This window comes from Mytilinidion resinicola, assembly GCF_010093595.1.
Source record: "Mytilinidion resinicola strain CBS 304.34 unplaced genomic scaffold BDZ99scaffold_4, whole genome shotgun sequence".
Classification (NCBI taxonomy): domain Eukaryota; kingdom Fungi; phylum Ascomycota; class Dothideomycetes; order Mytilinidiales; family Mytilinidiaceae; genus Mytilinidion; species Mytilinidion resinicola.
In genome coordinates, this window is record NW_022985440.1 from 1,345,675 (window position 1) to 1,360,386 (window position 14,712).

Below are 14,712 nucleotides of genomic sequence, written 5' to 3' on the forward strand. Positions count from 1 at the left end.
GCAGCCGTGGATTTCTCGTAATGGGACCAAGCCTGACTATATATACGGTCCTTGCCCAGCCTAAGGATGCTGCGGCATCTTGGCTGTGCCGATCATTGGGTACTTGACTAGCCCAATTAGGAACACCGGAATGCCTTAAAGCCCCGAGTACCTTTAATATAGCTGCCTAAAAGACGCTGTAGAACTGAAAGGTTGTGACACGAGAATTTGGTTCCAGCCAACGAGCGCAGTGGCATTCCCCACCGAATCCAGACGACGAGAGATCCCTGCTGCAAGGCTGGGCAGAAAGGGGGGCTTCTTGGCACCATACTTGGCGATCTAAGCCACCTATCCGCGCGCAGTGGTAAAACGTCTCCTTCAATATCGGACTAACGGGAAGTCAAGTTACACCGCCTTATTGCATCTCCGATTTTTAGAACAGACCGAGGAGCCGCAGCGTCACCAGCGTGTGAGGATGTGGAGTTACCGCCCCATGGAATACCAAGGCCCGTGACCGGTATAGGCGTCGCTAACGTTCCTTCTTCGTTTTGCGTAAGAGAGGGCCTGCAGTAATGTGTGGTATGCACCCCTTAAGTATTCTCGGGCGATCAAGAGGTCACCGGTAGCCGCGCTACGGATTCGGGCCTCCCGTGATCCGAGGGCTTGTATACGACTAGGCTCATCCGGTGACTACCTGGAGCGACAGTATTGCAGATAAATGCAGCGCAGCCACAATAACCACCGCCGGGAAAACCTGAGCAGCAACCCGTTCAGACGAGTTTGAGTCCGATCGTGACGTGAGCAGGACTAAGGCGAGCTGACGAATCGATGGATTGTTCAGACGTGTGTGCGAACACAGTGGTTCGTCTAGACTATTCAATGCTGCCGTGACTGTAGCTTGAGTGACGTTTTGTCCATTTCCTAGTGGGTACACCGAGGTCATGCAAAACTCTCTGGGGCTAGGCCCTAAAAGAATGATATTTGGGGCTCCGGGTCCGATGTGAGTGGCATACAAGTGATGGCTGGGGTGCTGGCACGCGAACACAGTTCTGGAAGAATTTGTAAAGGTGGCACCCATTCTGAGAATTTCGTTGTGGGTGAAGCTGTGGCGCTCACAGAGTTTGACTTTAGTACAGCGGCGTGCAAGTGGCGGGGAGTCTCTCTGCTCCGGGGTGAAGTAATAGCTTGGATGGCGGGTACTACACAAGCTGCACTAGATGCGGACTTGAAGCTGCTGCTCTCGCGCCAGTGGTCCACGTGTTGAACGGTGAAGGACGCCTGTTTCCAGGGCTAGGATTTCCGGGTCGAACTCATTGAGAGGAAAGATCCCAGACCCGAGTCACAGCGTAGATCGCAGCGCCTGGCATGTTTGGCGAAACGCGATCGTGGAGACATGAGATAGGCGATCCCCAATCTCCAGCAGGAGCTCACGAGGTAGTTGAAGAATGCGACTCCTGCAAGAGTTGTGCACGACTGCCTGCTCACGTGCTGCGAGACTCGGTTCGTTGGTCATTATGGTGAGTGGCTTGTCGAAAGGCCTATGAACTCTTTTCATTGGCGCCGGGCGATTTGAATATAGAGCAGAAGAGTGCGAGTTCTCTGTGATTCAGAGGTGAGATATGCCTTTTCTTTGGAAAGTGAAAGTATGTCGTAAGATTCCTACGCGTATGCGTGGGTTTGCGAGTAACGTGATGCGAACAGTTGAGCCGTAGTTGATTTAGACGAATGCTGGACTTTCTAGTGGCGAAGTTTGTAGATTTAAAGGAAACGAGAAAAGGGAAATAGCGGACAACGAGAATATATCTTAAAAGGCTGGCAAGTGTGCCTTGATGTGTGGTGGTTCAATGATTAGCTGCGCTCTGATTATGCGACGTCCCGTGGCTCGGATGTATTTAAAGTATGCCGCATCACGAACCATTCAGGATTCCAGCCAATCGTACAATGTCTCATCAAAAATATCCGTACACTTTTTTGTAGTGCTCATGGTACCTCATAGTAGTTTAGGAACTCTTAATTAAGGTGAAATTTGGCATCTTGGACAGCTAGTAAAGTCGGGAGGCCACCCCAGACAGCGGTAGAGAAGAGTAGACACATTTTGAATGCGCTCTGTTGTCCCTGAAGTCCACTAGGACGTTGGGGCTCTACAAGTAGTGACAGAGAATTGCAAGGATGTCTATGAGGCACGGTACGCTCAAATCACCACAATTCCAAATTTTCCAGGATCGGGTTCAGTCTTGTACAGACATTCTTATTGAAGCTTGCTTGATATACTTGGGGAGGGTTGACAATCGGCCATTAAGGTCTTAGCCTCTCGTCGAGATCAGGAGTGCGTAGGAGCATCCTATAGCGGCAAGCGCTCATGAGAGCTGCTTTTAGAATAGGTCTCTATTGTTCGATAGCAAGAGCATACATTTTGGAGCCGTCGGGATCACAAAGAGTAGGCAAGTGGAGGCAATGAGCATCTTCATCAAGAGCTTGAATACCTTTGTGTGGTTCGAAAATCTGAACTCTGCTTAGTCGTGCATTTCGTACCTTAGATGGAAGGTATAACTCACCACGTACCAGAGTTGGCCTTGTCATCTCAACAGAACATATCTTCTGGCTTTTCGATTAGCCCACGCGATGTTGCCCCGTACGAACCACGAAGCTCTCACGGCCAAAGCTAGACATAGATGTAACGTGACTCAAGACGTCCAAACTAGAGCTATTACGTCCTGGGCTAACAGCGTCCATAGCGCCAATTTCAGTTGTTTCAAGTTTCGCTCGATGGAGTAGGAGGCGCAGACTCATCGCGCCGCCGGCTCTTCGATGTGCTCGTCGAGCGACTCGAGTCTCTCGTCGAAGATTTCGACAAGCTCCACGACGAGCTAGCTCCGCTCGTCTCTCTCTTCAAAACCGGCGCCAGCTCATTCCACCTCGTAAGCACCTCCACCCTCTCTTCTTCAGTCGACTTTTTGACCTCTTCAAATCCGAGCGCGAAATGTGCTGCGAGGATAAAGCTCAGTGTACCTGAACCCATCCGCTTCTTGATGGTGTCGTAGAGTGCGCGGATGCCGTAAGGTCTGCCGCCGATGACAAGGCCGCGTTTGGGAAAGAGGAGATGTCCAAATCCTTTTCCTAAACCTTTACCGAAACCGCGCCAACCGTCCGCTCTAGCGCCTTTATACGGCTCGTACACGATACCTGCGTAGGCTTTGCCAACGTTGACCGGCCAGTGTATGATGCCAGACGCCAAAGAGCCCAGAGTATTGAGCACAGGATTTGCGCCGGTGACATTGGAGATGACAGCGCTTTCTTCAACGGCGTACTCGTAGGGGCGGTAGAGACGAAGCTGGTTGATATCGAGCAAATGCTCGTTGCCCAGTACTGTCGCTGCAAAGGCACTGAGCCGTACATCGGCAGTCGTAGAATCTTTGGTCTTGACGCGCCATACTGCTGGACGACTGGGTACAATCGCACAACGGAGGGCGTCAACGTGCATTTGGGCGTGGAAGCTTGCCGCACCGGCCTCGCACCCCTTTTCTTCGCGGATACGCTCGCCTAACTCCCGGGCCCGCTCGAGAGTCTCGGGTTTCAGTGCATGGAGGATGCTGTCCGCGAGGCCTTGCGCCGTAAGGTCCTTGTATGGAATAGGTGTAGGTCCTGCACCAGCTCGTGCAACCATGGCACCCCAAAAGGGCTGGTCGCCGAAGAAAGGCACGATAACAGTTGGGCGCCCTAGTGCAATACCAGCCGCTGTTGTGCCAGCCCCACCGTGATGAACGACACAGGAGACGTGCTGGAACAGCCAATCGTGTGGGCAATTACCGAGCATAAAGACGTTGTCAGGTTTGGCAAGATCATCACCACCGAGGCCACCCCAACCTTTTGATACTAGGGCGCGTTGGCCAGTCTTTCTGACAGCATCAAATATGAGCGTAGTCATTGCATTTGGGTCGTCCACAACAATTGAACCAAAGCCAATGTACACTGGCGGAGGACCTGCAGCCAGAAAAGCTGCGAGGTCAGGGTCCGGCTGGTAGTTGGACGCGAGGGATAGGAAATAGAAGCCTGAAATATCGATATGACTACCCCAATCCTTGGGTTTCGGAATCAAGGCTGGCGACCTGTTGGATGTGCGAGGTCAGAAATGCTAAGAAGTTTGGAACAATGCAGAGAAAGGTCGAACATACCAACAGTATGTATAAGGTATCCGTAGCCGATGGAGCATGGTGGTCGCCGCAGCCTGAGTGATTTCTCCAAGACCTAGTGTCTCCTTTCTAAACTTATTGGTGATGTCCCCGAGGCCTTGCCAGGTCATCATATCAACGAGTGTGTAGCTCATTTCGTTAGTCATACTACCCGTGGCATTGGATGATTTGATGTTCGCTAATGGATGCGGAAAATCGTGAGTTGGTGACCAAGGCATGCTAAGAAACCTTCAATTAGCACATGCATCTACTATCATATCAGAGGCAAAACTGAAGACGTACGTGAACATTAGATGCAGCGGGATGCCGAGCTTTTCCGCGCAATGTATATGTGCGAAACTTGGCGGATTGGCAATAATGGCATGTGCAATGAACGGCTTCGTCTTCGTGGCACTCGGGGTATCTTCATCCGCTTTCTCAACCTCATTGGCATCGGCGCATGATTTCCAGCACCCTTCGAGGATTTCGGCCATGCCCTTACGTCTCTTGCCCACATCACCAGCCTTCAGCGACTTCATTCCTGGAATCAGACCTGGGTTCTTAACCATAAAAGCCATCAACTCGGCTGGGTCACCACCAATCTCAAAGAATTCCAAGCCATTCTCCTCAACAAACTTCTTGAAGGTCCCATGCGTAGCGATACGGACGCGGTGCCCGTAGCTGTTCTTCAGTTCTCGGCCAAGCGCGACAAATGGCTGCACATCTCCTCGCGAGCCAACAACATGAACAACGATGTTGAGAGGCGGAGGCGCTTCATATAGTTGGCCATAGGATGTTGGTGTGTATAATGGGGTTGGGGTTTCGGACGATTCTTGCAGAGACGCAAGCTGAAGCTGCTGAATCTCTTTGGCAAGTCTCTCGTCGCTTTCGTCTATACGGATGTCCACGCGCCCGTCATCTAGTTTCTTGGTCAGTTCAGATTACAAGAAGAAATGATGGGTTGGAGAATGCGTGGTGGGAAGTAGAGAGTGATGTTGTGTTTTAGGCCGCGTGAATTGGGTGTCTATAGAGAGGACTGACTGCTGACTTGGGTTTGAGTGCTGAGGCCATCCTGGCGTATATTGAGAGTTCCCGTTGCATCGTTGTATGTCGGAGGAGGCTCATTTAGTAGCGGAGGAGCCCCTTCTGAAAGAGCAGGAGGAGGAGCTGAGGCCATTGAAGCTTTTTGGTACGCCCAATGGCAGGGAACGCGTCTGCAAGGAGATGGAGAAGAGGGGCACAGCTTTTGTCAAGCTTCGAATCGGAGAGCCAGCTAACAGTTCAGAGCGTTCCAGTCACGGTAAAACGACACAAATTCATGAGATAGTCAGACATGCATAGCGTCCAAGGATCAATGCTGAAGCATCCAATGCAGGTGCTCTGCCCCTCCAAAGCTCTAGGCGGCGAAGCTTTTGCCAACTAGCCGCCGGGGCTGCAGCTCCAAATAGTGCACATCACTGGTGTAATACGAGGACTAGCGCGGCGCTACTTATGCGTGCACTATAGACGTATCACAATAAGTATCCACGTATCCACAGAAACAATATAAGTTAAGGCGAAACGTTTGTGTTATGCTTATAGTGTTCGCGCAAGAGCAAAAGACCGTACGAAGGATTTTTATAAAATAGATATGGATGCTTCGTCTAAATTGTTTGACCAGCTTTACGTTTGCCTGCCTTGTCAAGACAGAAACCCGACTAGAAAGTCGTAATACACACTCTAGCTTCTTTCCCCTTTTCTATTCCATCCAGGTGGACAAAGTGTGGCTCCTCTCGGGGTTCATGGCTCGAAACTCCGGAAGCTCGAACGGGAGACAGAGTGGCGAGTCAATAGATGAATTTGACGGTTGAGACGAGCGTAGAGACGATCTCCAGCTCTGTAAGACGTGTCGAAAACGTGGTGAGGATGAAAAGGAGACGGCTGAGGCTTGATAACGAAATTGAAGGCAAGCTGGTCTCTTGTAGCTAATCAATGTTTGCTTCAATATTCGTTAAGCATAGAATAAAAATAACTTGGATCGTCGTTACTTCTAGCGTAGTCTCTTACCCCAACCCTGTTCACGAACCACGTCAAAAACATGCTAAGATGGATTCAGATTGCGTGCACTGCCTCCCAAATGTATTCCTCCTGATGTTCTTCCCGCCTTTCTTCTATGCCCTTATGCACAAGTCACGTCAACAACGTGCCTATATTGGGTGTCAACCGCATGGACTGCCCCGGTCCAAATTTCTTACCACATTCAAGTCGACCAGACTTCTTTAGTCCATTTCACAGTGTATAACTGTACAGTTGTTGTCTTCTTTTAGGTACCCTTCTATTGTACATCCGTAGTCTTCCCAAATAGCCATCTTTACGACATCCGACCTTCCGAAACGCCTCTTCTTGAGCCCTGCGCACCGCACATGTTATACACCACCTCTTAAAGCGTACAAAGCCGACCATATGATACCCATAGAGCGTTTTCATATTTTATCATGTAAATCTGATCATTCGCTTCCAGCCCTCAATTCTTCTAGCGAGCCATGACCTCTTCGGCGCTTGCTCTAGCTCCGCGATTAGGTCGTCGTAGTAGGTCGGATTCGAGGTAGGACTAAGAAGGCGCTTGGATGTTGGATTCTATCAGGCCGTTCGAATTAGCTTGGAGCCTCATTTAAGACTCGGCGATTTGAACATTGCAAAGACGTACCCTATGCATATATCGATTCTCGAGAAGCGAGTACGCCGCATTGATTTGCCCCAGCTCGGCCTTGAGGTCTGATTTACCAGCACTCGCCTGGGCTGCGCGATGCTGGAGGACCTTGTCGAAATGGAGGGTAGGCCGGAGGGGGTCTTTGGGCCAGAGGGCTAGGAGGCGGGTGTAGTGTTTTGCGATATTCTGCCAGTATCAGCTATTGAGATCAATTGAATAGACTCAGCGCCATATGGCCATTGCAGCCACACGCGACGAGAGTTTCACATACAGGGCCCGACATATTTGTTGGTGTTTGGATACAGCCACGACGCAAAATCGATGATGTCGGCACCTTTTGATACGCGCTGCCGCCCCTGCAGTCCGCCGTATAATTCCAATTGTGGCAGTGCACCGGACCATCGCGCATGGAAACTCGCCGTCGTCCCGCGGCCTTACGAATCACCACACCACGTCTCCCTGTCTCCCTACCTCCACTGCAGCCTCCACCCTCTCCGCCGACTCTTTTTTCGCTTCGTTCCGTCACTCTCTCTACCCTTGAAACCCTCACCTTTTCTTGCTTCAACAATCGCAGCCATGCCGCAAGGCTACGAGCGGGTATGTCAGCCGCACCCCCCTTCCTTCGCTCCGCTAACGCCCCCCAGGTCTCCGCCAACGACGATGTCGACTCGCCAACCTCACCGCACTCAAACCCTCAAACCTCCTTCTCGCACACGAATCCGCCGCCGCAGTCGTCACAGCAAATCCCCAACTCGCCGCCGCCATCCTTCCGCTCTCACGCCTCGTCCCCCACTGGGAGCCACCACCTGCTGAGCCCAACCGCCGATCCCTATGCCACCGATGCCGAGCGCACCCTCGCCGACACATTCGACGATGCCGACAGTGAGGATGAGGAGGGCGATGGGATGGACGACCGGCAGCGGCTGATGCGCGCGAGCCCTTCGTCGGCGTCCGACGATGGAGAGGACCACGGACTTCATCGGAATAGCGACGAAGTGCGGCCACGGGGGATCGAGAGGAGAGTAACACAACTGCCTGTTTTTAATGCTACACCAGCGTCGGCAGTAGGCGCAGCGGCAGGAGGGCGAATATATGGGGGTGGTCAGAACGACGGCGTATTTGCAAACCTGAGCGCGAAGCCAACACGAGGAGAGGAGCTGGAAGAGAAGCCTCCTGTAAGGCCCTGCCCAATATGTCTACTCTCGGGACTATTCATACTAACTTACCCCCACAGACCTACGAACAAGCCGCCCTGGACGCCACTCCTCCATACTGGGAAACCACCATTCTCGCCCCAGGCGGCCCCTTCTCGGACTCCAACGCCGTCTACATCGAAGGCCTCCCTGTCGGCTCTGTCTTCAGCTTTGTTTGGAACGCCATGATCTCCATGTCCTTCCAGCTCGTCGGCTTCCTGCTCACCTACCTCCTCCACACTACCCACGCGGCGAAGAACGGCTCCCGCGCCGGCCTCGGTATCACCCTTATCCAGTACGGCTTTAGCATGAAGGGCGCGGGCCCTATCTCTGATGGCGGCGGGAACGGTGGCCAGGGCGACGGCGATTTCAACGGCGCGCCCCCGGACCCAAATAGCCATGACTTCGACCCGAACGCTGTCGCGCCGTCTATACCTACTCCATCGTCTGTATCTGCTGCGGGTGGCATAACAACGAGCGACTGGATTGCTTATCTACTGATGGTCATCGGCTGGTTCATTCTTATCAAGAGCATTTCTGATTTTGTCAAGGCGCGGCGGCACGAGCAGCTCGTGCTACAGAGCCCAGAGCGCGGATTGGGGACGGCGGTGGTGGCCGAAGGGGAGAGCCCGAGCCAGGCTGTGTAAAGTAGAACGAGAGGCGAAAGACGACACATGCAGCACCCGCGTCTGGTGTTTAGGTTGTTTCTTTTGTTGTTTCTGGCATCCTGGCGTCTCTGCTTTTCAGTGAAAGGTGCTGGAGAAGCGTTGAGGTGCTAGGGGAAGGGATGGGATCGCGGAGTTGGATTACTGGGTCTGTGTATACTGGAGTGAGCTTCACGGTGGAGCGTGACTCTGCTGTAGTGTTTTGATATCGAATGCACCACTTCTATGTGCGTATCTAACATCCTGATTGAAGTGTGTCATCCAGTTGGACGACGCCTGAGGTGGCCGAGCTTGATCTCTAGTCTTTCAAACCACTCTTCTTTAAAAATATGAGAAGCTGTCGGAGGACCTTATGCAGCGGCCAAATTTGTACACCGAGCCTTATGACAGCCTCGCTGAATCGCGCCATTCTAGACTACAGGCCGTTCGATTTTCGAAACTATGTGGGAAGGCCCCATGCAGCGGTGAAGCAGAGTATACGCTCTACCCATACCGGGATATTGTAGTATCCTGATCGAAGACAGTCGACAATCTTGGGTAGGTATCGCCGCCTGAGGCAGCATAACGAATTTAAAATTTAATTTAAACGATTCAATTCCGTATCTTTCCGGCTTTTGAAAATGCATCGCGACACTTCGAACGGCGGCAGAGAAGTGCATACTATTCATATATTATTCACAAAGCATTCCATGGTTGTAAATTGAGTGACAAGGAGGAGAGGAGCGGTGGATAGTCTCCAACTGGATGTATTACAAAAGACGCCTTGCTTTGCCCGAGAGAGTCTCTGCTACCTATGATACACAGTAATATAAAGTTACTTCCCTCAAACTCACTCGATGAGACCTGGGTCTCCGTCACTAAAATACACCCAACGTATTAGGATATCCGCCATTTGCCATCATGCATCTTTAGAGTCGGTTCTTTGCTCATTGCCTTGTCTCTTCCAGCATTCACGGAAAGCCTCCATCTGTAATGGTGCAGCAGAGTCAGTATAGTTTGCAGGTGGTTGGTTGGACGAGAGCATGCATGACGGAAGCCGGCAACTTTGTCGGTCCCCGATCCACAACCATCGATGACTTACCTCCTTCTTACACGCCCTCCAGTCCTTCGTATCATAGTAGCAGTCCGTCATCTTTGAATTTTCCACTATCAATCAATCAATACAGGGGATATCGATGCATTCTCTGATGTCTGACCTGAGCAGCCGGTGCTGAAGATTCTCTTGTCCCTAGTTCAATTCGTTAACCTCTTCTTCGTCATCAACATATTTCATCAATTGCTCTCACCAATCATCCGGTTCGTCATCATCCACGGCCGCATTCGACTCGCTTGACTGGATCGCGTTGTTTGACATCGCTTTAGTGTTTCGGAGAGCTTTCTTGTTGTCGCTGTGCTCGAGTCTGTCATCGTGTGATTCCTCTTTCGGGTGAAGCTCGGGAGCACTCGGGCCTCAGGCCATTCTGTCACCACCAATTCAATATGGCTTCGAGACGGATGAATGTGCTTGTATATTCCGGTAAGTCTTGTTTTCCATTGTCATTTGATCATCGTTTTGTTCTCTTCTAAAGATAGATAGGCAACGGAAGTACAAGTGAATCCGTGCACCATACTCTCTACACCCTTCGCCGCCTGCTCTCTCCCAAATACGCTGTTATTCCAATCACGGGCGAGACCCTCCTGAAGGAACCCTGGACTGCCACCTGCGCCTTGATTGTCTTTCCTGGTGGTGCAGATCTGGGCTACTGTAGGACGCTTGACGGGGCGGGTAACCGCAAGATCACGCAATTCGTGAATCGAGGAGGTAGCTACCTCGGATTCTGTGCTGGTGGGTACTACGGGTCTGCAAGATGCGAATTCGAAGTAGATGATAAGAAAATGGCTGTTGTTGGCGACAGAGAACTCGGATTCTTCCCAGGAACGTGTCGTGGACTGGCTTTCCCGGGGTTTGTGTATCAAAGCGAGGCTGGGACGAGAGCAGTCGAGTTGGAGATAAACAGGTCTGCTCTTCCCTCGATTAAGGATACCGTACCTGGATTGTTCCGTTCATATTACAACGGCGGTGGCGTTTTTGTGGACGCGAAGAAGCTCGCTGAGAGGGGCGTGGAGATTTTGGCGAGCTTCAAAGAGGATCTGCATGTCGATTCAGGAGACAGTAAGGCTGCTGTTGTCTACCGCAAGATTGGCGACGGTCATGCTATTCTTACAGGGCCCCATCCTGAGTATGCCCATATCCTGATCTCTTAGTTACACTTTGGTCAAATGACTGACAAGTCTAGATTCGCCCCTATCAACCTCAACAAATCGAACGGCCCACCATCATACGCAGCCGCGATTGATGCTATCGCAGCATCAGATGCCACTCGTGTTGCCTTTATGAAGGCATGTCTCGTCAAATTAGGCCTGCAAGTCAATGAAGAGGAGCAGCCGGTACCGTCACTCTCCCGCCTGCACCTCACTGCTCGCACGCCATCAGATGTCGCCGAAATCCTCGCATCTTGGCACGAAGTCACTACTTTGATTGATGGAGCAGAGTATGTGCAGGCGGAGAACGACACATTCCACGTGGAGAGGGCTGCGACGTGGGGTATGGGTAGTCTTGTGAAGGCGGTTACGAGTGTACTACCTGATGCTGTTTCTGGTAACTCGAAAGAAAAGCCTTCACCAGAAGATACGCCCCCCAAAGAAAAGGCGTTGGAGGCCGAAAGCTCCGATGACTCAACATCTGGAGACAAGATCATCGACTATGACAAAGTAATCAAGAGGATTGTTCCTCACGAGAAAATGCTTCCCTCAGGCCGAGAGACTCCATCTTTCAACCACGATGCGTATTATGCAAACCTCGCCCATTTCCAGAGCAAATCAGATATCGACGAACCTTCTTTCGGCACCCATCTTCTCTATGGCGAAGTCGTCACCAGCACTAACACCATCCTCGAGAAGTACCACTTTATCTTGCCCATAGATATATGCAACCAAGCTAACCCTTCGATCCAGAAACCCCAAACTCCTCAACACCCTTCCTCAAGGCTTCACCGCAACAGCAACGATGCAAGTCGCCGGCCGCGGCCGCGGCTCGAACGTCTGGCTCGCACCTCCCGGCTCTCTCATGTTCAGCACTGTCATCCGCCACCCCATCGCGCTCACCGCCTCTGCCCCCGTGATATTCGTGCAATACCTCACCGCCCTCGCCTTCGTCAAGGGAGCAAAAGGCTACGCGCCAGGCTACGATAGACTGCCCATCAAGCTGAAATGGCCAAACGACATCTACGCTCTCAGCCCTACCGCCCCAAAACCCACAAACGGCCGACACAGCAACACCGACTTCGTTAAAATCGGCGGGATTCTCGTGAACTCGAGCTACTCTGGCTCCGAGTACACACTTGTAGTGGGCGTCGGGATTAATGTCGCGAACCCCTCTCCAACGACTAGCCTGAACCAGCTAGCAGCGAAAGAAGGCTTGAAAGCGTTTCAGATGGAGAAATTACTCGCTAGTATTCTCGTCGAGTTTGAGACGCTGTATAGGCGGTTTTGTGCAAAAGGGTGGGATAGAGAGGCGGAGGGCGCGTATTATGATGGCTGGTTGCACACGAATCAGATTGTGGAGCTGGAGGCGGAAGGAGGGGTGCGGGCAAGAGTGAAGGGGATTACGAGAGATTGGGGGTTGCTGCTTGCGGAGGAGTTGGGGTGGGAAGACAGGCCGACGGGGAAGATTTGGGAGCTGCAGAGTGATAGTAATAGCTTTGATTTCTTTAAGGGATTGCTTAAGCGGAAGGTGTAGGAGGCAGCGGAACAGGTGGCAGACGGTAGGAGAGGGTGGAAGAAGTTTTTTGTATGATGCCTCAGCATAGGCCCGCTGACTCTCTCTTGCTTCTACTTGCGGTGCTTCGGGATATTTTCAGAAATCCGGGCGAGTTCAAGAGTTCATCGCTGTGAACAGTCATCAAGCCTGCCAGGTCACCTCAGAGATACCGAGTCAAACCTTTTATCGACACGTTGAGGGTAGCGCTCACATTGACTATGAAATGTAGGACTCACTCCCACCGTTCGATGACCAGTCTATTACATATTCGTGCATCGAAGTAAAGTCCAACACCAAGCAATGATCCTAATACACCACTGCCCGCACAACCCACTCCTCCGCGCGCTCATCAACCGCCACAACCAGCATCTCCCCCGCCTCCGTATCTCGCTTCGACGTCTTCGTCTTCTTATTACAATCATCGAAAAGCTTCAGATTCGGATTCGCAACCTTCGTCCTAAACACATCGAGCTTCTTGCGACTAAGCTGCGGCGCCAGCACATCCGCCAGGACCGCGCAGAAGTCGTCCGAGAAGTCCGGCCACTCTTTCTTGCACGCCGCAGCGCGGAGGCTCGGGTTCGCCGGCGTCTCCCAGATGGCTCGCGCGTTCGCAGCGGCGGCGGACGTCCAGGGCTTCTTGCCGATCATCATGGAGACCATGAGGACGGCAACCTCCCACTCGTCGTTGGAGATGGGGTCGATTTCGAGGGTGGAGCCGGTTTCGGCCTCTGTTGAAATGATAGGCGTTAGAAATGTGGAAATGATAGACGGAAGGCTACAAAGGGTGGGTTGTTGCAAGCTTACCAGGTCCCCTGATCCCGCCCGCGACGTCGATTTTCGAGACGACTTTATCCGTCGTAGCCTCGCCGAAGTCGATGACCTTGACCACCTCGCCTGCATTGAACATGACGTTGCCATCCTTTAGGTCGTTGTGCGCGATGCCCTTATCGTTAAAGTACGCCACCGCATCAAAGATCTGATCCATGACCGCTTTGACCAGCACCTCATTGCCCACATACGTCTGGGCCACGATGCGAGGCTGCAGCGTGCCGAGCTCCGCAAGCTCCATCATGATGACGTAGTTGAGCCCGTACTCGCATTTGGCGAGGGCTTGCACGATGTGGTCCTGCTTCCCGATTGTGGTCATGATGGCGTACTCTTTGTCGATGACGCCCTTGTTTTGAGACATCTTGAGAGCGACTTTCACGCCGTCTTTGGTTACGCCTTGGTACACGGACCCTGAGGCGCCGCTCTCGGGGTTGACGGCTTCGTTTAGCATGACTTTTGTGTCGCCGCATTTGAAGGCGTCTTCTTCGTCCCAGTCCGGGGGGGTGGCGCGTTTGAAGAGTTGGTTAGGGAGGATTTTGTGAAGACTGGCATGAGCATGTTTTACTATGGAGTCGAAGCGTGATTCTTCGACTGCCCGCTTGGTGTGGGAGTAAAATCGGGGGTCGAAAGCAAAGGCCTCGAAAGAGGAGGAGTTGTTGTCATCATCGAATCCACGCTTTCGAAGTATTTGGTCGTGCCGGAGTATCAGCACATCTCCAATCCTTGGGTCTGCGGGTAACGCAACGGGCTGTCGAGTTTCCAGGAAGCTGGATGAAGGAGCTTCGTGGTTGGTTGGAAAGGCTGTGGTTAGAAAAAAGGGATTAAGCGCGAGCACGATAGATAGCAATGTAGTGAGTGACGGCATTTTGAAAACGAGTGTTGAAGAAAGAAATAAATGAATGTGTGAGCTGCAACCACGCAAAGCGGAAATTATCAAGCTCTTGAGAGAGAGACGTATCAGTTGGAGAAAAGAGAGGTGATAGGAAAGGCAGTAGAGTGCTTCAATGAAGTGAAGTACAACCATATTTACCCGCCTTTGGGTGTTACGAGACGCTATGGTGATGCCCGTATCCTAGAATAAACAAACAAGGATAGCCGCTCTACCAACTCGATCCTGCAGCCCACTTTTGGAGATTAAAGCCCATACTTCTGCCAATGTCTGATAATATTCCGGCCAGAGATGGAAGAATGGCGGCTGAACATCATGTCGCACCATCGGCGGCCATAACCTCTCCCGTGGGTTCATGGTTCATGGATCTCAGCCTCATCCACACTTGGCGTTAATACCAAGGTCTTGGCCGCGTTGGGTATTGGCCCCAAAAGCATGGGTTGGGAAGATGTGGTCGGGATATTCTAAAGGGGGCGGAGTTCCTGATTCATCTCGCGAAGT

The 14,712-nt window shown here is 52.0% G+C and overlaps 7 protein-coding genes across 7 annotated transcripts; 2 read left to right on the forward strand and 5 right to left on the reverse strand.

The window, feature by feature from the left end:
* Positions 1–483: 483 nt before the first annotated feature.
* On the reverse strand, positions 484–1,204 carry BDZ99DRAFT_231937 (uncharacterized protein). The gene has a single exon (XM_033713516.1). The coding sequence runs from the start codon at positions 1,055–1,057 to the stop codon at positions 659–661; it is 399 nt and encodes a 132-aa protein (XP_033581100.1). The 5' UTR covers positions 1,058–1,204; the 3' UTR covers positions 484–658.
* A 1,527-nt stretch (positions 1,205–2,731) lies between these two features.
* BDZ99DRAFT_473246 (UDP-Glycosyltransferase/glycogen phosphorylase) lies at positions 2,732–5,325 on the reverse strand (the record flags this gene model as incomplete). Its single annotated transcript, XM_033721819.1, has 4 exons — positions 2,732–4,085; positions 4,152–4,388; positions 4,452–5,067; positions 5,190–5,325. 4 exons carry the CDS (start codon positions 5,323–5,325, stop codon positions 2,732–2,734), a joined length of 2,343 nt encoding a protein of 780 aa, XP_033581101.1.
* Positions 5,326–6,161: 836 nt separating this feature from the next.
* Positions 6,162–7,168, reverse strand: BDZ99DRAFT_459848 (uncharacterized protein). The gene is made up of 3 exons (XM_033719252.1): positions 7,109–7,168; positions 6,835–7,023; positions 6,162–6,764 (listed from the first exon to the last, which is right to left on the reverse strand). The coding sequence occupies exons 1-3, from the start codon at positions 7,118–7,120 to the stop codon at positions 6,621–6,623; spliced, it is 345 nt and encodes a 114-aa protein (XP_033581102.1). The 5' UTR covers positions 7,121–7,168; the 3' UTR covers positions 6,162–6,620.
* Positions 7,169–7,413: 245 nt separating this feature from the next.
* BDZ99DRAFT_516750 (uncharacterized protein) lies at positions 7,414–8,677 on the forward strand (the record flags this gene model as incomplete). The annotated part of the gene is made up of 3 exons (XM_033725102.1): positions 7,414–7,434; positions 7,482–8,012; positions 8,072–8,677. 3 exons carry the CDS (start codon positions 7,414–7,416, stop codon positions 8,675–8,677), a joined length of 1,158 nt encoding a protein of 385 aa, XP_033581103.1.
* Positions 8,678–9,593: 916 nt separating this feature from the next.
* Positions 9,594–10,049, reverse strand: BDZ99DRAFT_567812 (uncharacterized protein; the record flags this gene model as incomplete). Its single annotated transcript, XM_033727731.1, has 4 exons — positions 9,594–9,662; positions 9,777–9,841; positions 9,892–9,923; positions 9,982–10,049. 4 exons carry the CDS (start codon positions 10,047–10,049, stop codon positions 9,594–9,596), a joined length of 234 nt encoding a protein of 77 aa, XP_033581104.1.
* Positions 10,002–12,634, forward strand: BDZ99DRAFT_232016 (putative biotin protein ligase). Its single transcript, XM_033713517.1, has 4 exons — positions 10,002–10,211; positions 10,272–10,914; positions 10,972–11,634; positions 11,690–12,634. The coding sequence occupies exons 1-4, from the start codon at positions 10,175–10,177 to the stop codon at positions 12,471–12,473; spliced, it is 2,127 nt and encodes a 708-aa protein (XP_033581105.1). The 5' UTR covers positions 10,002–10,174; the 3' UTR covers positions 12,474–12,634.
* Positions 12,460–14,287, reverse strand: BDZ99DRAFT_459851 (kinase-like protein). The gene is made up of 2 exons (XM_033719253.1): positions 13,299–14,287; positions 12,460–13,222 (listed from the first exon to the last, which is right to left on the reverse strand). Exons 1-2 carry the CDS (start codon positions 14,185–14,187, stop codon positions 12,801–12,803), a joined length of 1,311 nt encoding a protein of 436 aa, XP_033581106.1. The 5' UTR covers positions 14,188–14,287; the 3' UTR covers positions 12,460–12,800.
* Positions 14,288–14,712: the final 425 nt, after the last annotated feature.

Coding starts and splice junctions, on each gene's coding strand:
- BDZ99DRAFT_231937 (XM_033713516.1), bottom strand. CDS start 1,057: ATGGGTGCCACCTTTACAAATTCTTCCAGAACTGTGTTCGCGTGCCAG.
- BDZ99DRAFT_232016 (XM_033713517.1), top strand. CDS start 10,175: ATGGCTTCGAGACGGATGAATGTGCTTGTATATTCCG. Junction 10,212..10,271: donor GAATGTGCTTGTATATTCCG/GTAAGTCTTGTT, acceptor AAAGATAGATAG/GCAACGGAAGTACAAGTGAA. Junction 11,635..11,689: donor ACTAACACCATCCTCGAGAA/GTACCACTTTAT, acceptor CCTTCGATCCAG/AAACCCCAAACTCCTCAACA.
- BDZ99DRAFT_459851 (XM_033719253.1), bottom strand. CDS start 14,187: ATGCCGTCACTCACTACATTGCTATCTATCGTGCTCGCGCTTAATCCC. Junction 13,223..13,298: donor GGGCGGGATCAGGGGACCTG/GTAAGCTTGCAA, acceptor TCATTTCAACAG/AGGCCGAAACCGGCTCCACC.
- BDZ99DRAFT_459848 (XM_033719252.1), bottom strand. Junction 6,765..6,834: donor AGAATCGATATATGCATAGG/GTACGTCTTTGC, acceptor ACGGCCTGATAG/AATCCAACATCCAAGCGCCT.